The following is a 24,148-nucleotide window of genomic DNA, read 5'->3' as shown; positions in this document are numbered from 1 at the left end:
CCTTGTTCAGTGTTGGAACACGACGACTCTTTACCAGATTTTTTACTACTGTTACATGACACAAAGGTGTCAATGGGATTAAAAGGGAAGGTTACTCACCAGTAACTTGAGTTTTCTGAAAGGGTACTTTCCCCCATAGATCCACAATCTTTTGACCTATTGAAATGTAGAAATGAACATTTCAAGAAAAATTTCAGATGCACCGAGTGCTGTGTACACACTCTATATAAGCATCTAAAAAAGTGAACTGTATGCCTGTGCTGGTTAAAAAAAGACAAGACACAAGCCAAATTCTCTATAAAAGAGAGTGAAAAGGATTCAGTGAGCCGGTCTTCCACTTCTCAGAAAATTTCGTCCCATTATTTTTAAAGAGTTTGAATGGAAAGTTTCTGTCTTCCCTAAATAATCTGTAAGAATGCCTGGGCAAAGTTCAGATCTTGAAATGAAAAACTCAGAAGCCAAGTAGCTAGATTCAAGGAGTGAATGATCTGATCTGAGTGAAGAATCTGACAGTTCTTCCAATACAAGAGAATCCAACAAGGGGGCTGACAACTATAATAGAGCTGAGTAGTGGAACTGTTTTGTCTAATGTGTCACTATGGCAAAAAATAAAGCTCTTGTCTTAAGTGAGCCTTGAACTAAGTAGAACCAGAAATAGAGACAGAAGATTTTTTTGTTGCGTGAAGATCCATATCTGTAGAGCCCATCTGCAGATTTCTATTGCTGTAATTTGAAGAATATACAATTTATAAGCTAATTGAATTAATATGCCATAAATTGAAGATGTGTTACTGGATTGTTCAAAATAATCACACAGTAACAGCTATCAGAAGCCTCTGCAGAGGGGAAAAGGAGAGCAGAGCATACTTAGGATGGAATTCCAGTAGCCCCCCCGATAAGAGAAAACAAAGGATACAATTCTGTAAAAATACAATACAAAAGTAAAATATAAGCAATTTTACAGACACAAATATGACAGTATGCAGGGAACACTGCATAACAGACAGGCAGATATGGGTTGGGGTACCCCAAAAATGTAGTTTTTAAATCAAGCAGTCAGGACTGTGACATTCCAATGGTTATTTTTGTTTTGTATATTTCAAATGATCAACAACAATACATTTTGTTATAAGATACATACATGCAGTATGTTAAATTATTCCCCTTTTTCCTTAATTCATCCTTTAGAAGAAATCTGGGATATGTTCCAGAGAGAGGTATCGAACAATGCTCCTTCCTTTTTAGCGGTACCTTTCCTTATGTTTAGGTAATGCAAAAGTTCCCTTACAAATGTCTACAACCACAAGTGTGAATTCTCCAGAATTCACTATATGAAGATCATTTCAAAGATGGACATACAGAAGCTCTGAAAGCAACACACCAAGTTAAAATAGAATCCCCACATTCTAAGTGAGTGGGAAAGCAAGAATCCTGTGTGAAGATATCTTAAAAGAAGCAGAATTACAAAGTAATGTTCAGAATCAGTTGAACAATCTTAAATCAGCAGTGGGTTCTTTTTTTGATGAGGAGAATTACAGGTTGCCAGAAGTGGAATGTTCTATAGCAGATGGAAGGACACTTAAGGCCTAATCCAAACCTATTGAAGTCAATGGGAGTCTTTCCACTGACTTGTATGGGCTTTGGATCATGACTTTTGTTAGAATGGGTCAAAGGCAGGGTGTCTGGGTTGTCCTGGGAAAAAAGTAGTTGTTTCAGCAATTGGAGTACTATTTAGGACCTACCAAGTGCTAGAGTCTTAATAGCTGAAGCACCTAGGGCTTGTTAAGGCATGCACTTTGCACGCTATTGAGTGAAGGGCAGCTCTACAGACCTCATGACGGGGCAATGATTATCCAAATGGTACAGGTGGGATCCCATTACATTCCCAGTGGTATGAGGAAGAGCTCAAATGGTTAATTTGGCAGGCAGAAGTTAGGAGTTAGGAAGGTGACAGATGGCTACTTGGCACTTGAAGTGAATAACCCTGACAATTCAAGTCTTTGCTAGACCTGAGAAGAAAAACAGACATGATAGTTGAGGTGTAGAACCACCACAGCTCATATTCATGCTTGGAGTGTACAACGGGGATGGCAGAAGTCTGGCCAATCATATCAATCACTTTGAGTGGACTGCAAGAATAAATAGATGGAATGAGGCCACCGAGCTGGATTTTCTGGGTCTGCTATTCCAACACAAAATCAATAAGGTGTTTCAAGGGCTGGCGTCTGACAGGCAATGGGGATAAGCATCTACTAAGAATGACCTACACGGAGTAGTCCCTGGACCAAACCACAGATTCAAAGTATAAGCAAGCGGACTTCAATAACTGGAGACAAGAAAAGGGGAATCGGACAGTGATTTTGGCTATGCCCTCTAACATTCTGCCACCAGGCATTCCCACATTTTAAGGAACAAATGCAGGGTTCATTGTACCAAGGCCAGTTTGTGACCTACATATATGAAAGAAAGACTGGGATAGCTCTTTGAAAGAGGAAGCCTGAAGTACTGGAAGGAACAATCACTGTTGCAAAATTGGAGCTAGCCATAGAGGCTGCAGAAGAAGTGGCTCAGCTCCCTGGGAAGAGGTGGCTAAGATCAAGTGCTTACGTAGGAGTGGTACACCTGGCATAATAGCGGTGAACCACAGCACCCCAGGAACTTATGAGCAAGCCATGATTACAGTACAATATTTCCATTCTTGACAATATGCCATATACATAGGATTCCTAGTAGAAGAGAACGATGTCAAGGAATGACTCATAATAAACAAGTAAAAAGGTACTCCTAAGTAAGCTGAGGTTCAACAGAGGGCTTCTGCCTTGACAAAGCAGGAGCTGGATGATATTGTCACACTTAGTGGGGAAACACCTGCTCCACAGAGCCCTTGCTTCACAAATTGTATATCAGTAGGGATGGAGAAATCCCGCTGCTATGTTGTTTTTCAATGGAAGCTCAGTAGGCTGGCACTTCAGAGAAATGTCTATGCCCCATAACCTGGCAGGTGTGTTTGCTCCAAGGCAAATCTAATATGGATCCCACAACATCAATGAATCAGAACATGGGAAAAGGTAAGGCATTTTGCACTAGGAAGAAATTCAAACCATGAGTGCTTCAAAATAAATAAATAAATAAATAAAATTTAAAAACCCTCTAGAGTGAAACTGCCCTAAAATTTGGAGAGTAGAAAGAACACAGCCAACTTAGCTTGCTATATGGAACTGCTGAGGTCCACCTGGGAAAGAATTCTTGAGCTCCTCCTGCAAGTGAGAGTGCCTATGGTGTTCACTCCCCAAAGAAGTTCCTTCTGGGAAAAGCTCAACTGCTGTCAGAAAAGCAGAACAAAGCAATCTGAGACACACAAAGGGAACTAAATGTCTTTGTTCAGGTGGTCAAATCCTAGACTGCCAAGAACGTCAGTGAATTGTACTTGTATATGTTAACATAGTCAACAGTGATCCTCAAGACTACCTCATCTGGGGAAATGACTTTCAACATGAGCTAGCACTAATTCCAGGAATGTTGCACTAAAGCTCACAGCCACTGCAATGGCAGGAGGAGGAGGATACAAGCAGAAATCTGTGGCCAGTGAGTTAAGAACAATAAGGGTTTTTAAAGTATATGTGGGGGGAATATGTCTAACAATGGTATTGGTCCATTACTAGATGGTAGAATTGTCAATAGTGAAGAAAATGCAGAAGTTTTCAATAAGTATTTCTGTTCTATATTTGGGAAAAAGCCAGGTGATCCATTCATATCATATGATGATAAAAAAATACTTTCCATTCCAACAGTAACTAAGGAGAAGTAAAATAGCAGCTATGAAAGCTTAACATTTTAAAATCAGCAGGTCCAGATAACTTGCATTCAAAAGAGTTTTAAGAGGAGCTGTCTCTACCATTAATCTTGATTTTCAACAAGTCTTAGAACACTGGAGAAGTTCCAGAGATCTGGAAGAAAACTAAAATTGTGCTATTTTAAAAGGGTAAATGGTATGACATGGGTAATTATAGGCCTGTCCCAGCCTGACATCAGTCTTGAGCAAAACAACAAAATGGGTGACACGGGATTCAATAAAGAATTAAAGGTGGGCAATTAATGCCAATCAACGCTAGTTTATGGAAATTAACTCCTGTCAATCTAACTTGATATCTTTTTTAGATGAGATTACATATTTTATAGTTAAAGGTAATAGTGTTGATATAATATACTTAAGACTTCTGTAAGGCATTTGACTTGGTATCATACAATATTTTGATTAAGAAACTAGAATGATATGAAATCAACATGACACATTAAATGGATTAAAAATTATCTAACTGATTGCCCATTCACATTTTGAGACCTGTCATTAAGTGGGTGTGTTTCTAGTGGGGTCCTGCAGCGATTGGTTGTTGGCGCTATGCTATATAACAATTTTTTTTTTATAGATGTCCTTGAAGGAAACATACAACATAATCTGGATTGCTTGGTAAGCTAAGTGCAAGCAAATAATATGTATTTCAATATGGCTAAATGTAAGGTCATACATCTCAGAACACAGGCCATGCTTACAAGATGAGAGACACTATTTTGGGAAGCAGCAAAGCTGAAAGAAAAAAAAAAAAAAAAAAAAAAAAAAGACTAGAGAGTCATGATGGATAATCAGCTGAACATGCAATGCCTTGGCCAAAATGTTTAATGCAATACTTGGCCTCTTCTGGCCTTATACTCTATGAATAACCTAGCTGATGAAGTCCAGCGGCAGATCCTAAGCCACACACTGATGTGTTGAGCTGCTCAGCTCATGTTCCAACACAGGCCATTAGAGAAGGTATTGTCAGTGAGATTATTCAAGCCTCTCCCCCCAGGTGTTATGCCCGAGTGCTGATCAGTTCTTGATGTTGAATGGTAGAAAAGTTCTTTGTTCTGGATAGTGAGCTAACAGAAACATGATGCAGAATCAAAATTGGCCTGGCAAGCATCATCATAACACTCTGCCTTATGAAGAGTTTGTACCTCAGAGGCACAGAAAAAGTGAGAACAAAGTATAAATACTCCAAAGTGTCTCCCCACATCAGAACACTAAAGGACCCCAGTTACCGCTGATGCGACAAAGCAACTTCCCTTCTCTGAGTACCAGGAGAACCTAGTCAGAAACGTGGCATCTAGAGATAAAAGAGGCATCAAACCCTTCATGCAGTGATGCCCAGCACTGCAGCACCTCCCTTTCATGGTGCTTGAATGCCAATGGCTAGGCACCAGGTCACCTCACTTCAAGGTGCTATGGCTATAGTGCTACAACTCCAGCATATCTCAACTCTACAGCACTGATTCAACGAGACACTCCATCTCTGTGACAGCGGTACACATAGGCAACTCCATGTCCCCTAGGCAGCAAGGCACATCAGATTCATGGTGCCAACACAGAGGTCAAAGCACTAGTGTATCAAAATAGTTATGCAATGAGGTGGAGACAGATGCATCAAAATGCCTCATCATATCAGTGTGATTATTCTGAGGCAGATGCACCTCTTCATCTGAAACCAGTGAGCCAGGATGCCTCTCTTGTATGTCACCAGTATGAGGCAGAGATGACAAAGCACTGGAGTGCCTCTTCTGTGTGGTGCCAATGTGTTGAGGTAGATACGTCAATGTGCCCCTCCTGCCTGTTGCTGGGGTTTTGAGGCAGAGGTGGTATACTTAAGATTACTACCACTACATGGTGTTGCTGAGTCTAGGCAGAGGTATTTACTCACCAGAGTTCCTCTTTTCCCCCGGCGCTAATATATTTAGGCCAAGGCATTGATGCCTCTTCTGATTTATGATGATGTGCCAAGGTAGAAGTTCCAATTACCAGAGTGTCTCAGATACATTGAGACACTGGTGTTCTGGTGCACCTCTACTGTTTGGCACCAATGCATCAAAGCAGTGGTCCTAGTGTGCACTTACTGTAAGGCAACCTTCTGTCCCTCTCTGCTTCTGGGCTCAAGTGCTCTTCCACCTCAACATCCTGATAAAGTGGTCAAATACATAAAGCATCTAAACCCTAAAGCAATTCTTGGCCCGTAAGTGGAAGAAATGCCTTAACTCTGGCTAGGGATAGATTTATAGACTTTTGGAATCTGGTGACAGAAGGTCCCTGGACCAAGCATATGCCATCCAAAAAATATTGCCAGGTACACCTCAAGTGCTATGTGGTGAGGGAATGGTGGAAGTAGTCTTCACAGATAAACCCCTGAAAGAGAGCAATATAAAAGGAGAAACATGATCAACAAACTACCCATACTAACAAATTAATTGAGCGAAGGAGATGTCCTCATTCCTCATCAAGAGGTGAATATAGCTGGACCACTTGGTAATAGTGACCATAATATAATTAAATTTAACATCCCTGTGGCGGAGAAAACTCCACAGCAGCCCAACACTGTAGCATTTCATTTCAGAAAGGGGAACTACACAAAAATGAGGAGGTTAGTGAAACAGAAATTAAAAGGTACAGTACCAAAAGTAAAATCCCTGCAAGCTGCGTGGAAACTTTTTAAAGACACCATAGTAGAGGCTCAATTTAAATGTATACCCCAATTTAAAAAACATAGTAAAAGAATCAAAAAAGAGCCACCGTGGTTAAACAACAAAGTAAAAGAAGCAGTGAGAGGCAAAAAGGCATCCTTTAAAAAGTGGAAGATAAATCCTAATGAGGAAAATAGAAAAGAGCATAAACTCTGGCAAGTGAAGTGTAAAAATATAATTAGAAAGTCCAAAAAAGAATTTGAAGAACAGCTAGCCAAAGACTCCAAAAGTAATAGCAAAATTTTTTTTAAATACATCAGAAGCTGAAAGCCTGCTAAACAACCAGTGGGGCCACTGGACGATAGAGATGCTAAAGGAGCACTCAAAGACGATAAGGCCATTGCGGAGAAACTAAATGAATTCTTTGCATCGGTCTTCACAGCTGAGGATGTGAGGGAGATTCCCAAACCTGAGCCACTCTTTTTGGGTGACAGATCTGAGGAACTGTCCCAAATTGAGGTGTCATTAGAGGAGGTTTTGGAACAAATTGATAAACTATACAGTAATAAGTCTCCAGGACCTGATGGTATTCGCCCAAGAGTTCTGAATGAACTCAAATGTGAAATTGCAGGACTATTAACTGTCATCTGTAACCTATCATTTAAATCAGCTTCTGTACCAAATGACTGGAGGATAGCTAATGTGATGCCAATTTTTAAAAAGGGCTCCAGAGGTGACCCTGGCAAATACAGGCCAGTAAGCCTCACTTCAGTACCAGGCAAATTGCTTGAAACTATCGTAAAGAACAAAATTGTCAGACACATAGATGAACATAATTTGTTGAGAAATAGTCAACATGGTTTTTGTAAAGGGAAATCATGCCTCACCAATCTACTAGAATTCTTTGAGGGGGTCAACAAGCATGTGGACAAAGGAAATCCAGTGGATATAGTGTATTTAGATTTTCAGAAAGCCTTTGACAAGGTCCCTCACCAAAGGCTCTTAGGCAAAATAAGAAGTCATGGGATAAGAGGGAAGGTTCTCTCATGGATTGGTAACTGGTGAAAAGATAGGAAATAAAGGGTAGGAATAAATGGTCAGTTTTCAGAATGGAGAGAGGTAAATAGTGGTGTCCCCCAGGGATCTGTACTGGGCCCAGTCCTATTTAACATATTCATAAACGATCTGGAGAAAGGGGTAAACAGTGAGGTGGCAAAATTTGCAGATGATACAAAACTACTCAAGATAGTTAAGTCCCAGGCAGACTGCGAAGAGCTACAAAATGACTCACAAAACTGGGTGACTGGGCAACAAAACGGCAGATTAAATTTAATGTTGATAAATGCAAAGTAATGCACATTGGAAAACATAATCCTAACTATACATATACAATGATGGGGTCTAAATTAGCTGTTACCACTCAAGAAAGAGATCTTGCAATCATTGTGGATAGTTCTCTGAAATCATCCACTCTATGTGCAGCGGAAGTCAAAAAAGCAAACAGAATGTGGGGAATCATCAAGAAAGGGATAGATAATAAATCCATGGTACACCTACATCTTGAATACTGCGTGCAGATGTGGTCGCCCCAACTCAAAAAAGATATATTGGAATTGGAAGAAGTTCAGAAAAGGGCAACAAAAATTATTAGGGGTATAGAATGGCTTCTGTATGAGGAGAGATTAATAAGACTGGGACTTTTCAGCTTGGAAAAGAGGCAACTAAGGGGGGATATGATAGAGGTCTATAAAATCATGAGTGGTATAGAGAAAGTAAATAAGGAAGTGTTATTTACTCCTTCTCATAATACAAGAACAAGGGACCACCAAATGAAATGAATAGGTAGCAGGTTTAAAACAAACACAGGGAAGTATTTTTTCACGCAACGCACTGTCAACCTCTGGAACTCCTTGCCAGAGGGTGTTGTGAAGGCCAATATTATAGCGGGGTTCAAAAGGGAGCTAGATAGATTCCATGGAAGATAGCCATTGATGGACCTATTAGCCAGGATGGGCAGGAATGGTGTCCCTAGCCTCTGTTTGCCAGAAGCTGGGATTGGGTGACAGGCCATGGATCACTTGATGATAACCTGTCTGTTCATTCCCTTTGGGGCACCTGCCATTGGCCAATGCCAGAGGACAGGATACTGGGCTTGATGGACCTTTGGTCTGACCCACTATGGCCGTTCTTATGTTCTGACAGACAGATGTGCCAAAGATAAAGCTACTGTTCTAACGTGGTACAGCAAATTAAGAATTCTTAGAAGACAATTGCTTTAAGCTTCGACAGACAGAAAGATGAAGTAGCAGCCTCAAACCCCAGATGTAAGTTATCTTGGAAACAACCAATGTTTCCAAGGAAGCTGCTATTCAAATTTGAGTCTAAAAGCTCAGCACCAACTAAAACTAATTAATTAGAATGAAAAGGGAAAGAACAATGAAGGGTCCAGTGGAGTGTCTAAAATAAAGAATGTTCTAAAAAAGAGCTGGAGTAGCAGTGGGTGAGGTCTGGCATGCAGCTTACACGAAGAGATCAATTGCTGACTGCATTCAGAAAGGAGCTGAATAAGAAGGTTCTGGAGGAAGCTGATCAATTGGAATTGTGCATGGGGAAGAGTTTGTGCTAACTATGACTGCCTCAATGGGTAAAGAATCTAAGAGCTAAGGAAATCACAAAGAGCTCTCTTGTGCAGGGGCTTGAGATGCAAGCATGGGAATCGTGTATGTATGGTATCTTTAAAGAAGGTTCTTTTTAATTAAGTTTTGATACTGCATACAAAGGTGTTCATGAAGAATATATATACTACCGTCAATTTAAAAAAAATCCACATTTGCCAATACCAACATCTGTGATTAACTTTGCTAGAAAATAAGCTAAGGAACACAGGCTGCAACTAGTGTTCAACTAGTTGTCCGCCAAAGTAGAAGAATGTAAATATACAGTCATATTACAAATGTGGTAAACTGTAGCTTTTTAAGGCAGTAAATCAAGGATTGGTGGCATCCTTTGTTCGTGGGGATCTTGGCAGTGCCGACCGGAGAGATTCTTCAGGATTGAGACTCATCGAGCTTCTACAGTTGCCATGTGCAGCTACGAAACTTCAGATAAATCGTGCAGGGGAGGAGAGCTCCTCTTTGCACAACTCTTAGAGGGGGATCTGCCATTAGAGTTTCCTGTGCTCTAATTTTTTTCTTTGGCGGGCCTCTTTTCCATTTTTGTCGACTTATGGGTCATGGAGTATGACCATCTGAGGGGTAAGAAGCCCGCACGTGCACTCTTTGGAGCAGAGTGTACTGGGGGGTTGGTCAACCTGGATTTGATGTCAGCTCTATGGACCTAGAACAGAAAAATCTGAAATATTGCCTCCCCGTTCTTACAGGCCTGGGATGTGAATAATTTGCAATTTTTATATTTTCCAGGAATGTGTGATTCCCTGAGACAGTAGAGGTCTTTAACATGCCCACCACTGGTGGGCATAGCACCCTCAGAAGAGGGGCAGTACTTAAACCTTGGAGATCCTGAGGTGGCCACCTCAGAAAAACTCTCTTTTTTTAAAATTTTAAAGTACACTAGCTATAAATATAAACACGAATACACTACTAAACTGGAATACAGAGGGACGGACAACAATTGCTCTGTCTTGATACCAAGAGGTGACTGAGAGAAACTGATGGCAGATGGTGTTCTCCACCTCTTATCCCCTCACTGAGGAACAGGAGGAGCTGCAGGATGCATGTGCATGGTGCAGATATGCTGGCCCAAAGGCTCTCAACTCAAGTGCAGGGGGTACACACACACCATTAGTGGAATATGCATATGGACAATCACTCAAAATAGAAAGATGAGATTCTCAGAGCTAAATTTCAAAATGGAATGATTTGTACCTGTTTTTCCTGAAGACTATTTTCAATCATGAAACTGTGAAACAAAGGCATTTTAATTCTGCTGTAAGTGAAAAGTTCAGCACAACTTTAATTGCAGAATTAGTAACAATGCTCCCATATCTGATACACACAGACAGACATTTTTGCATTAAAAAGAACTAGAAATTTTATAGTTAATTTCTCACCTAGTTTTTCCAGAAGCATTTTTAACAACTTTTCGGAAAGACTGATTTGCGGAAGATCTTGCAGACAGAGTTCTAGGGGAAGCACGAATGAAACCGGATGGGGGTGTCTTGGGGATCTTCTTTACTAAATGCGTGACCCATTTCTTCTGTTCATCCTGACAGGATGCCAACAACAACATATCTCTTGCTGAAGTTACATCATAACTCACTATAAATAAGAGAAGAAAGAAGACTGTTCAGTGAAAAACTAGGAATCATCCTCAATATAATCCTTATAGTGTTATGATAATCATGCTGCTAGGATAATGCTGGAATCTGCATGCCTAACAAATTTTTACTGAAATGCGTCAGATATTTGTAAAACACATAATAAATATCGGGAAATTACAGAAATTAAACATAAAACGTTGCAAGTCTGTCTATGTTAATATAATGGAGATTGACTAGTCTACTTTAATTTTATCTTAATAAAGCTGTGTTGGTGCTCTGTGGCCCAAATTCTGGAGAGAAACACCCACCCACAATACAGGGATGTGTACTGCTCTGTGGGAGCACAAAGGAGGAATGCTCCCCTTCAGCGCAGGGGATAGATGAAGAGCCACTCCAAGGCTACTGCTGTAGTCTTAAGGCTGCAGTATCCTCTCTGGCCCCCATGTGTCCCTCTATGAAGGTCCAGAGAATGGTGGGAGGATCCATGTGGCAGTGGGTGCTCCTTAGTATTCCCCTCCTAGGGCCTCTCTGCATATAATCCTCTAGAATCATGCTCTAACCTCCTGCAGCAGGTGGAGGCAGGGCACAGTTTGCCTCTTTAATGGCAATGTGTTAGCTGTCCCTTTATTTTAACACTGTCCTTACCAGTAAAGATTTTTCTAAACCTACCATTAATTTATTTTTGTTTTCATCTGGTAATTTGAAATATTTAGCTAGTAATGCAAAGAATAACTGTTTCAAGCTACAAAAAACATAATAGGTACAGCTCCTTACCTTTACATGGAGCAATTAATTCCTCCTTTTTATCTAGGTGATCTTTATGGCACTTAACATGGCACTTTCGACACTCCAAGGCAGGGGGCGGCTTAAAGACATGCCAGAGGGGTTTGGCACAGGCCTCACAGTTGGCTGGAAAGTGGTATAATGTAGGAATAAATTCATGACCTTTGTGATTTAGAAAATTTGTTTTCTCCATTGTCTGTGCTGGTTCTGCTTCCAAATCTTTCCTGCATTCACCCTCATTAGCATACAGAATCTGAGCAAAAAAACAAACAAAAAAAAGATATATTGGAAAAACTTTTATAACAGACAAATTGTATTGATTTTTAAAATTATTTAGGTTCCTGTTACCTGGAATATTTTAGGGATTTCCTCAGTTTCTGCTCTATACACATCTCCTTGGGTTACAGGTCGGACATGGAATAGTTTACTGAAATTATAGAAACAAGATTTGGAAAGTGTTAACAGAGTATACATCAAATCTCTTTATTAAACTGTTCTGGATATAGATTGGAGGCTCAATCTTATCACTCTAACTTCATGGGAAGAGTCCTTACTCATGCAAGTTGTCCCATTGATGTCAGGGCTGTAACATGGATTTAGTAATGTGTTTATACACACTATTTGATCCTTTCTACACAAGGAATACCAAAATATGTTGTAACATGGGAAGAGGACCACCTTATTAGGCATGCATTATCCTGTATAGCAAATTTACTTGTGAAGACAGGAAGGGAGTTTTAGTGCCTCAAAGTAATATTATGAGGCCCAATTCATTAATGTTTGTAAAGCATTTTGATAACCTTGGATGGAAGGCTATCAGAAATGCAAAGCATTTATTGATATTGGGCTAGACCAGTGTTTCTCAATCGGTCAGCTGTGAATGCCAACATGGTCATGTAGAAAATCAGAACAGTTATGAGACACTGAAAATTTTATAACAATCCAAAGCAAAGAAAATCTCACTTGCCCCACTCCTCACACCTCCTTACCCTTCAAGGCAGAGTATATTCTGTCAATATCTCAAAACACACACACACACACACTTATCTTATGTCTTTTATACATTTTTTACTCTTTTATATTAAATGTAAGGTGGTTGTGAAAATTTTTGACTTCAGATAAGGAGTGGACAACCTAAAAAGTTTGAGAAACACTGGGCTAGATCAAACCTGATCCTTGCTCAGATATATACCAAAGAGGAAGTGGTGTGGTGATGATGGAACACAAGGCTCTGGAATCAAGGAACCTTTCCCTCACCTTTGTGTCCCAGACAAGGGCCATGTACAATTGCAGTTCTTCTGTTTAGGGAACACAAGGACTGTTCCCTCAGTGCAGCTCAGGGAGCACAAGTCATCCCAAAAGGGTCATGGAGTCAGGGCCATGGCTTCATGTTCCCCTCCCCTACAGACCTGGCTGGCCACAGAAAGGAGAGAATACTGCCATCATACAAACATGTGTGTAGTGCATGTGTTCCCCTGTCCCTGTGCTTTTCATGGGATGATGTGGCTCTGCACCACCCTGAATACAGCCAATGGCTAATCCCATTCTCATCATATTATCATGTAGTTAATTTGTTTCCTTTGTATTTTATCAAAACAAGACACTGGGACGGGGTAGTCAATTATTTTTTGTCAAGGTCCAAATTTCTTGGTCAAGGTATAGTCAAGGTCCATTCAAAAGCATCTGGCAGTCCAGATTTGGCCCGCAGTCCATCTATTGACTACCCCTGACCTAGAAATTGTCACTGAAGTCTAAATGTTGAAGATACTAGAAACAAAATACTTCTGTATATCTTGAAATAGGACAGATAAACATGCATCTTCAAAAGGCCAAAGCAGACTCAAGGTTGTTTACTGTATCTTGATTCTGAGTTTTCAAATTTGTTGGTCACACTATACATAAAATGCTTTTCAACTTTTTTTTTTTTTTTTTAAACTTCAAATTAACAGTAGCATCACTTACTCGATATCTAGTACCATGGATGGATTGGACAGGTCCTTGTCCTTTTCATCATTATAGAACAAAATCTTTTTACTGCTTACCACAACATACTGAAAGAAAAGGAAAGGGAAAAAGGTTACACACACACACTCTCACCCACACACAGTTATATACCAATAACTGGAGTTTTTCCAAAATGAACCTCTGCACTACCTCACTACTGGGAAACGTGCTAGTAGTTCAACTGGGCTGGCTGAAACCTCTAGAAGCAGTGACCATTGGAAGCTCCAAGGCACTCCACTCCCCTCCTTGGAAACATTTTGAAGGTGAGGCAATAGAAAGGAGTAAGATGCTTTCAACTACTTCTGTTACTTCCACATTTAATTCTACAGCCTAGTAGTAACAGGGCTCTGAGGAAGTGGGGAAGGTAGGAAGTAGCATGAATGTGCAAAGACTCATCTTTAAGAACTCCAGTTACTGGTAAGTATTTTCATGTCTTCTTGGAGTGGGAATCTGCATATTCCCACTACTGGGAGCCTAGTAAGCGGTGCTTACCCTCCCCAGAATGGCCAGGTGAGGAGTCCTATTTAAATGGGGACTGTAACATAACTCTCCCAAATTGAGCATCAGATCTCGATGCCACATCCACCAAATAGTGTTTTGGGAATGTCTGACCGACCTTTACACAGCAGCTTTGCAGATCTCAATTACTGGGATATACCTAAGACAAAGCATAGAAGTTGCCTTGGCCTTGGTTGAATAGACCCTGAGCTCCTCTGGTAGGCACTCTAGGCAGTTTACAGCAATCCTTAATACAAAGTCTGGTCAACTTGGACACCTGCCAAATTGCTATGACCTGACCCTTGTGATTATCCTCATTGGAGAAAACCTAGGTGAATGCTTATATACTTTTGACCTATTTAAATAAAATGCTAATGCCCTCTTTGCCTCTAACGGATGCAATTTCACCTGTCCTGGGTAAGAGTGAGGCTTTGGGAAGAATACTCACAGATTCAAGTTCTGATTGAGATGGAAAAGAGTTACCAGCTTATGAAGAAATTTTGGAAAGATGCGAAGGACCACTTAATTCTTATGCAAGACCATAAAGGAAGGATTGTCTATAAGTAAGGTTATGATTTTGACGTGGAAATTTTTAGCAAATGTCATGGCAGGAGTGCGGGGGAAAAAAACATTAAGTCACAGACAGTAAGGTGATTCTACCCCACATTCACCCCGCACTGGAGGCTCCTGTCCCGCAGTGCTAGGTCCAGCTCCAGGCGTGGTGACCCGGTGCATGGGGTTGCAGCGCAATTCAGGTTTGGTCCATATGCCCCTTCATCTCCATCAGGATGGATGGGCCGTACATGAGTGATGCTGCTACCCAGTGTGCCAGGCCACAAACTCTTGGGGGCCATCTCAAATGTGTTTTTACTGCCATTTCCAAGATTCACTGACTTTATTCAAATTCACAATTTTTGTGACCACTGTGACAAAATCGTATCCGTATCTACAAGAATATGGAGCTCATTATCTCTCCTATTATGGCTATAATGAAAGCTGTTTTAACAGTGAGAAACAGGGAACATTCTTCCATGGGTTTGGAAAGACACTTCATATGCCTTACAAGAAATAAATTGAGATTCTAGGTAGAGACAGGGTCTTTCTCTGGAGAGAAGATGTTTACTTGAATTCTGAGAAACCTCTTCACCAAAAGCAACTGAACAGAGACTTACCTGATAAGCAGAAATGACTTCCAGATGTTCCTTGACTGAAGAAAGTGACAATCCCAGCAACTTGAGGTACAGTAAATATTCCAGAAAAAAAAGGAACAGGTGCCAAGGATGGAGCTACATTACTTGTCACAGCCCACAAAGAGACTCTTTCCCACTTGTGGGTAATAGAAGGAAAGGGCTGACAGCTTTCTGGAGATCCAGCACCTCACATACTCTGGTTGAACAACAAAGCTTTGAAACAATTGGCGTCAAACATCCAGGCTGCTAGATGGAGTACCTTTGAATCCAGATAGGGCAGATCCATCAAAGACACTCTTTCTGTTGTGTCAAAAGATCTGGTGTAAATGGTAAAAATAGGTGTGTAACCTGCAGTGTCTGAAGATCCAAATACCACTGGAGTCTGGCCTACACTGGGGCAATGAGAATAACCTTGGCCTTGTCCTGCCAGATGTCTTGTAGTACTCCTGGTAGGTAAATAGAGTGAAAGGCGTGGAGGAGACTCATCCCCTTGAATTTATTAGAAAAACATTCATAATGGACCAAGGGTCCATACCTGTGCTGGAGCAGAACCTCTGACATCTGGTGGCAAACAAATCTACTTCTGGATGCCTCTACTGAAGGGATATTCATTGTGTCACTGGCTTCTTTGGGGTCCTACTGATTTCAGCTATGTTAATCTGCAAGGATACTGTCCTTCCCTGCCAGATAGAGAGCCACATTCCCAGAGGGTCACTGTCTCCCTGCAAAGTTGTCAGGAGTCTATCTTTCCTTGCTCGTTGACACAGCACATGGCCATGAAATTGTCAGTGGCTACTGTACTACATGTCCTTGAATCCAAGGAAGAAACTACTTGAGAGTTCAGTAAGTCACCCACAGCTCCAGAGTTGAGCTCCTTCCCAGATTCCAGTAGCCATGGACTCTGAAGCACTGGCAGCGAGTGCCCCACAACTGACAGTATCTGAAACATTCCCTATTGACGGAGCTAAAGGGTGAACAAATTGTTAAATTGTCTCTGACTCCACTAATGGAGTAAGAAGCATGTCTTTGGGTAATGTCAGCAACAGGAACTCGTCTAGCATGTGGGATATTGTCTCTTGCCAACCAATATTAGAAAGGTGTCTCATTCTCAGTCATGCAAATTGAGCTCGGTAAATTGTTGAGACCATTAAGCCCATTAGCCCGAGGAAGAATATTACTGGCTGGGACGAGTTATCCTTCAAGTTCTCTATGTCATGTAGACCTTGAGGTACCTGTTGTAGGAAGCATAGGCCACATCGGGACTTAGACCTGAGTAACTTCAGTTGGCCAAATGTTAAATGAAAGTTAGCATTACTAAGAAATGCTCAAAGCAGCTTTCTGGCTTCTAGACAAAAAGTTGTTAGGGTAAGGTCATCCATTTCCCTAAATTCTGCACCCACTTTCCCAGTATCATAATAAACTTACTGTCATGAGGATGTATGGGAAAGAATGGATATGTGAATGCTGACAAGTCATAAATTATATTTAAACAATTAAGACATTTATATCTTGGGCGTAAGTGGAAGTTTGCCTACCAGCTCCTTAGCACACGGCACCTTCTTGCATCCTGCTTTTGAGATGAAGCCATTTGCTATTATCAACTAATTGTTGCAAGACACATCCACACTAACCTGAAATCTTCAATGTGACTTCAAGATCAAGATACCAGACCATTGGCTCACATCAAATTATGGCTACCAGGCTGTAACACCTAATTGGCCTTAGAAGATATTTGGGTATCCCCTGAGGTGGCGTAAAGGGACACTGATCCCTAGAACAGATCCAAGCTATGCAGAAGGAAGGGGTTGGGGACACATTTCTGTTTAGCCAAAGTGAGCAGAGATGCCTCGTACTTGTGTGAACAGTGCAGATAACTTCTGCTATGTTTGTGGTGAAGTGACTTTTGCATCACAAAAGCGCAGTATAACCACTATGGTTAAGAAAGCCTATCACCTTTATTTTGGCTGCAAAATTGGAGATCAGGACAAGAGGTGGGCCCCACACATATGCTGCAACACTTGTGCAACAAATCTTCGCCAGTGGTTGAACAGGAAAAGGAAATCTATGCCTTTTGCAGTGCCAATGATTTGGAGAGAGCCAACAGATCATACCAGCAACTGTTACTTCTGCATGGTGCCTCCAGTTGGGAAAGGTGTGTCAAAGAAGAAAAAGTGGACTGTGCATTATCCAAACATTCCATCAGCTATACGCCCAGTACCCCACGGAGAAGGACTGCCGGTTCCTGATGCACCAGAATCATTCTCACGTGAGTCAGACGAGGAAGAGGAAGAGGATGAAACTTCTGGTCCTGAACCATCAGTGTCACAGGACCCACATTTTCTCCCATCCTCCTCCTCCGAACCACACCTCATAACACAAGGTGAACTGAATGACCTTGTCAGGGATTTGGAACTACCCAAGAGTAAGGCAGAGCTGTTGGGCTCCAGACTACAGCAGTGGAATCTCCTGGCAGGTGATGTTAGGGTTTCCATGTTCCGTGACCGTCAAAAGGATCTTGTCCCATTCTTCTTCATGGAAGGTGATCTTGTAGCCTGCAACAACATGGATGGTGTGATGGCAGCCCTCAACATCGTTCACGATCCAGATGAGTGGAGACTGTTCATTGATTCATCGAAGACGAGTCTTAAAGCTGTTTTACTGCATAATGGCAATGTTTTGCCATTAATTCCAGTTGGTCATGCAGTCCATAGGAAGGAAACCTATGACAACATGAAACAACTTTTGAGGTGCATAAACTATGACCAACATCAGTGGCAGCTTTGTGGCGATTTGAAGGTTGTTGCTCTCTTGCTTGGTCTGCAGACTGGATACACAAAGTACTGCTGTTTTCTCTGCGAATGGGATAGTCATGCAAGAGATTCCCACTACATCAAGAAAGATTGGCCACTCCGACAGTCATTGGAGCCTGGGAGGAAAAGTGTTCAGCATCCACCACTTGTTGAATCAAGGAAGATTTTGTTACCACCCTTACACATCAAGCTGTGTCTGATGAAGAACTTTGTCAAGGCCATTGAGAAAACACAAGCAGCTTTCAAGTACCTCCGTGGAAAATTTCCAAGGTTAAGTGAAGCTAAGATAAAGGAAGGTGTCTTTGTTGGTCCTCAGATTCGTGAACTTCTTCGAGATGATGCATTTGACCATGCACTGCGTGGCAAGGAAAAGACGGCATGGAAAGCCTTCCAGTTAGTGGCAATAAATTTTCTCGGAAACAACAAGGCAGACAACTACAGGTTGTTGGTGGAAAACCTCCTCAAGGCATACAAAAGCCTTGGTTGCAACATGTCACTAAAGATACATTTTTTGCACTCTCATCTAGATTTTTTTCCACCCAACTGCGGAGCAGTGAGCGACGAGCACGGCGAGCGATTTCACCAGGACATTGCAACAATGGAGAAACGCTATCAGGGCAAATGGAGCCCATCAATGCTTGCAGACTATTGCTGGACAGTGACAAGAGAAGCTCCATTTAATGAATACAAGAGACAAGCCAAGAAGCGCCGAGTAGACACTGAATAGGACTAAACTATGTACAGAATAGTTTTTTGCCTTTTGTTTCATAATAAATTTTATTTATATAACCCTTTTGCTGATTTTTAAAGTGTTACATAAACAGGACAGGTGAAATATTATCATGTAAAGCAACCATAAACACATGAAAAGACCTAGGTTTACAATTTATGATTAAAACTCTACTATCTACACAATATACATAGACATAAAATGTAAAAACTTAAATATCTTAGAAACAGTAGCCAGTTTTAATTGTCATATTTGAATTCAGCACATCAAAATACATAATAAATAGCACATTTTATCTCTGAAGCAGATGACTTCTCAAAATTGTAGACCAGTGTAATTGAACCATTGATGTATTGATTATATTTCAATTATAACATAAATGTGATAATGGAAGTCAAAGTAAATGTACTATATTTGAATTTTCAGATGAAGGAATTCAACTTCTTGAGACCCAGAATAGGTCAAAGACCTCAGTCTTTCTTTGGGATCAGGAAATATCTGGAGTAAAACCCTTTCCCTTTGGACTCTGCCGGAACACATCACATTGAACTTAAGGAAGGCCACATTGCCAGGTCAACAGGAGCCTGTGAGAAGGATCCCTGAAGAAGGATGAGGATGGGGCTTGGGGAGGTAGCATGGAGTGAAACTGGTTTGCATAATTTGATCGCATGACTTCCAAAATCCAAATATCCATGGTGATTTTGCAGTTTGTTATGTGAAAGAATGCTAAGTGGTATTCAAATGGGGAAGGGAACCAGAAAACATGGTTAAGATTGGTTCTAGGCTTTTGGGCACCCCATCAAATTTGAGGTCTCAGGGATGATGATGGAGAAAAGTAAATGGCAGAACACCTTTTCGTCACTTTAAAGCTATAATTTTCTTCTGCTTCTCCTGTTAAGGGTCCTACTGATAGGATATCTCTTCAGAGGATAGATAATTTTGCCTCCCTTTGAATAGGAGAATCTCCAGCTGGGCTCAAACTCTGAGGATAAATCAGACTCTCTCAGCCATGTGTGCTGTTTGTACTAGCCATGGGGACTTCCCTGGAAGCAGCATCTGACAAATCAAAGAACTCCCTCAGAGCATAACTGTAATTGATTAACCTTTGTGATTTGGGCCTTGGCTAAATTTCTCTAATCTTTGGGTGAAGTCTGGGTGAGGACAGTCATCTTGTCCCACAAGAAGTATTGGTAGCAGGACATGACAGATTAGTAGTTTGCTACTGACTGCTTAATGTGGCCAATGAAAAGACCTTTCCAAACAATACTGTCTAGCTTCTTGCCCTCTTTGTCTGATGGGGTGGAATGAACTCGGCTACCCATAGGTCGTTCCATAACTGCGGACACAAAGAGAATTTGGAGTGAGGTGGGTACTGGAGAACATGAAACATTCAAGAGTGGCTTGTTAAGTTATATCAGCCTTTTCAGAAACAGGCCCAGATGCTGGATTAATCCAAATACCCATGTCCGTTTGCAATTAACGATCCAACATGGAAAAGGTCACTTTTGCCCTTTCGCCAGATGTGCGATTTTCTGAAATGCCACTGCAGATATGTTGAGAGTGATAGCCATTCTCTCCACCAACTCCTGAAACTGACAAAGGTTCTCTGGAGAAGATGTGAAAGAGGCCCCAACATTCTTGTATAGGGAGGTTGAAGAAGTCTGAGCACTGCGATCCAAAGCTGGATTCATAGTGGTGATATCTATGGCTGCATCCAGCTCATATTAAGACAGCTATTTGTGATCCACATGAGAGACTGATCTAGTGGGTCCAGAAGTGGCAATGGGTACAAAGCTTTCAGCACTAATGCCCAGGAAGAGCTTTTATAATACCTCCCCAAGAAGAAGGATCCTTGTAAAACACTAGAAAATTGTTATCTCCCCTGCCTCACCCCATATACAGATAGGTTGGAGGCTAGGGGAAGGGGGCCATCATCACAGGCCCCATTATTCACACTGGTACCTTGAAAACACGCCAGTATCCTCGATAAAAGGAGGGGACTGGGGAACCTGATCTGCGCAATCTTCTATCCTGATGGACCCGAGATATTGTTTCATGCTCCAGTCCAAGCCCCACATCTCCCGGACACTTTTGAGGTCTCCCAAGGTGGGTGAAAGAGGAGAGCAGTAAACCCATAGATAAAGATCAGAGGGTGGAGTCAAAGGCAGATCCAAGAGTGCTTCCTTGGGGGAAGCTGCCCCCAGAGGTCAATTCCTGAATAGTGGTCTGGCTAGGCCTTTTTGCTCCTGGAGAAGGACTAGTAGCTGAAGGCCTCTGGGAGACCTGTAAAGAACACAGAGTTCCAGAAATCTTGAGTGTGCAAGATGTAGTTGTCACAACCGCTTGAATAAGGATCACCTTGAGCAGTTCTAGTGCTCCTTTTTCGCCAAAAGGGTGAAGAGCTTGCAGATGGAGCATCTAGTGGGCTCATGACCTTCCCTCAAGCAAGCCAAATACCAAGTATGGGCCTCTGAAACCAGCTGGGCAAGAAGTACATCTCTTAAACCCCATTCTTTTTATGACAGGATCCATCATTACGTATCTGCAAATTTATGGCAGGCACAAAGAGCCATATAGGGTTTGAGAATTACCTAACATTTCTAACACAAAACTAAAACTACATTACCTTCTAACACTAAAAACTACTAACTTATGGCATTAAGAAATAAAATTTCTGTAATGCTGTTTAAAGACCCAGCTGAAGTTCCTGGTCTGCACACTACTGTGGCTGGAAGGAAATGATGTGGTTCAAGCACCCCACACACCCCATTATAGACTTCACTCCAGAACGTTTGGACTGGGGGATGCAAAGGAGGCACAAACTCCTCTAAGAGATTTCCATTGGTCCAGCTGCACTACCAGCACATTTCCCAATAGTGGGAAATATATAGAGATTCACTCAAACAAGAAATGAGATTTTTGTGCACAGGATCTAGGACAGTTTTATGGAAGAACCCCCACTCAAGCTTGACAACTTAATATAGAATAGTCCCTGCATTAGTCTTAAATAGACTTGGCAGAATTAGATTTTTTTTTAAAATTATTTTGACAGATTATTTTTAAATTCTTAAAAATAAACTGATATCTTTATTTTATCAATTTAATTTTTTGTTGCAGGAAATTATGGGGAGGTTAGACAATGTGCGGAGGAGTGAGACAATTATTTAATGACAGTAGACATTGAGATTGAAAAAGTTAAAGCATGATAACTGTTAAAAAACAAACTGTAAACATCACATGTCAAAATATATAAAGTAAATATCCTTCAATCAAACTTGAAAGTTCTCAATCAGAATTTTTTAAAATTTTTGCCTAAGTATACATTTCTGTTATTATCGATGGAAATATTTTCTCGTGTTTGTGTGCACACAGTGAAATCCATATTTATTGATATTTACCAATAAAAATATAATCCTTCCAAGCCCCCTTAAATAAAAAGTTTAGGCCTAGGTATCTGTATAATTTTGGATCCACTTGCTACTCTCCTAACCCTCATTAATACTGCTATGGAGAGATGCAATGAGCAGTTAGACACTAATCAAAAGCCTACTTAAGTAAATGGAAAATTTCTAAGGGTATTAGATTAGGCTCTTAGTACACAATGGGTATGGACCCCTATGTAGCTTCTTTCACCTGTAAAGTGTCTTCTGTGAACTCAGAAAGGAGATGGGGAGCATTTAGTCCTTAATTTGTTTTATTGCCAATTATATAATCATACTTAGACCAAATATGTTATAAATATAAGTTATTCCTCTGCAGAACGCATTGTAAAACATCTTCACATTGCTGGCAATGCTTAGTTGCCATGAAAAAAATCCTAATATTGCAGTTTGGGGGGGGAAAAAAAAGAAACAGAAAATCCACAAACCAGACTTAGTCCTACTTGAAAAATCTTTTACTGCATAACTCTAGACATCAGATGGAACCCTGAATTTTGAAGTTGTCTGTGGTCTTCCTGCAATCATGTAATACGTATATACTAAATTACTCAATTTTTTCCCTAATGTAAACTGCACAGTTAATATTAATATTGACATATACTTAAAGAACTCTATTCGGGGATGGCGGGGTGGGGATGAGGGGAATCCTTTCATACCTGCTTTTTCCAGCCATGTCGTTTTATATTTCCTTTGTTTGGTATTGAAAGCCAACCCTCAATTCTTGACTCTGTTTTAAAACACATGGAAATTAAACAGTCTTAATATATTATAATAGAATAAAATAATATAACAAAGTGCACTTGACTTCATGCGGCAATAGGCAATTACCCAATAGATCAGCAAAGCAGGAATTAAAAGAATAGCTAAACAAAACAAGGATATAAGCATTTATATTTCATGCTTCATCACAAACTAACATTTTATGTCCACACAGCTATTGCAGAAAAAATATCAAGCTGTTTTCCATAAGGCTAATATCTAACACTGTATTTAAAAAAAGCCAGACAGGATGCTTTGGTTTGAAAAATGTGTTGCAGCTTAAATGGAAGATAATTAAAAGATTCTCAATGTAAATATCATTTAACTTTCAGAGTGGCTATATGAAAATATTTAGCAGAAAGATGCTGCAAGTGAAACAAACCAGAGCCACAATTTACAAAACACAGAGAAAGAGCGCACAAGAAAACAAGCAAAGGTACGCAAGTGTCCCATTACTCACAGAAGATAAGAACAGAAGAGAAATAAATAAGGAATGCAGGAAGAATCAACTAGATACAAAGAATAAGAGACAAGCATTTTATTTGTTTTTCAAAAGAACAATTTTCTGATGAGTATTTTGATAATGTATTTTCCTACAATATAGTTACTGAAATAACAAATCATTATTTTGAACACTGATAAAAGAACTGAGGTTTCCCACACTGGCACTTAACATTTTGTTGACACATTTTGGCTATCACTACAGAAAACTCTAGCTATCTGATGTTCTAAATTTATTTCTATTGTTTGGGATGCATTTTTAAAAATATGTATGAAACTGATAGTAGTGAAACACTGTCTTGCTTTAAACTGAGTTAAAATGACATGATGGATATTCAACATGGAAAATCTATTTTATAATTACTTAAGTATAGTTTTATAAAAGGAAAACAAGTAGCATAAAAAGTAGTTTGTTTTAAAAAAAAAAAGTTAGAGAACAGGAACATATATGTATAAATCAATCATTCAGCCATACCAATTAATTTGATTAAAATAAGGCTAACAGCATTTCAATATCCCAAGAACATCAATTAAACAAATTAGCTACAACTTTTTGTCTGTATATTTCTCCAACAAACACTATCACTGTAGGGATAATTCTGGAAAGCAGTCGGTGAGATTTAGCCATGCAAGTATTAATGCACTGCTGTGAAAATACACCCAAA

General features: G+C 40.4%; 1 protein-coding gene across 1 annotated transcript in view; it reads right to left on the bottom strand.

Annotated features, from left to right (window-relative positions):
• ROCK1 (Rho associated coiled-coil containing protein kinase 1) overlaps nucleotides 1–24,148 on the bottom strand; it is a 168,456-nt gene that overhangs the window by 4,297 nt on the left and 140,011 nt on the right. Inside the window, exons 28-32 of the mRNA XM_065397656.1 lie at nucleotides 22,880–22,950; nucleotides 13,514–13,602; nucleotides 11,900–11,978; nucleotides 11,543–11,804; nucleotides 10,559–10,766 (exon numbers count right to left, since the gene is read on the bottom strand). Of these exons, the coding sequence (XP_065253728.1) occupies nucleotides 10,559–10,766; nucleotides 11,543–11,804; nucleotides 11,900–11,978; nucleotides 13,514–13,602; nucleotides 22,880–22,950 (709 nt within the window). The remainder of the gene's footprint in view (nucleotides 1–10,558; nucleotides 10,767–11,542; nucleotides 11,805–11,899; nucleotides 11,979–13,513; nucleotides 13,603–22,879; nucleotides 22,951–24,148) is intronic.

Source organism: Emys orbicularis, chromosome 2 (genome assembly GCF_028017835.1).
Source record: "Emys orbicularis isolate rEmyOrb1 chromosome 2, rEmyOrb1.hap1, whole genome shotgun sequence".
NCBI lineage: Eukaryota > Metazoa > Chordata > Testudines > Emydidae > Emys > Emys orbicularis.
Note: the sequence above shows the minus strand (reverse complement) of the source record. Positions and strands in the feature narration are given on the sequence as shown.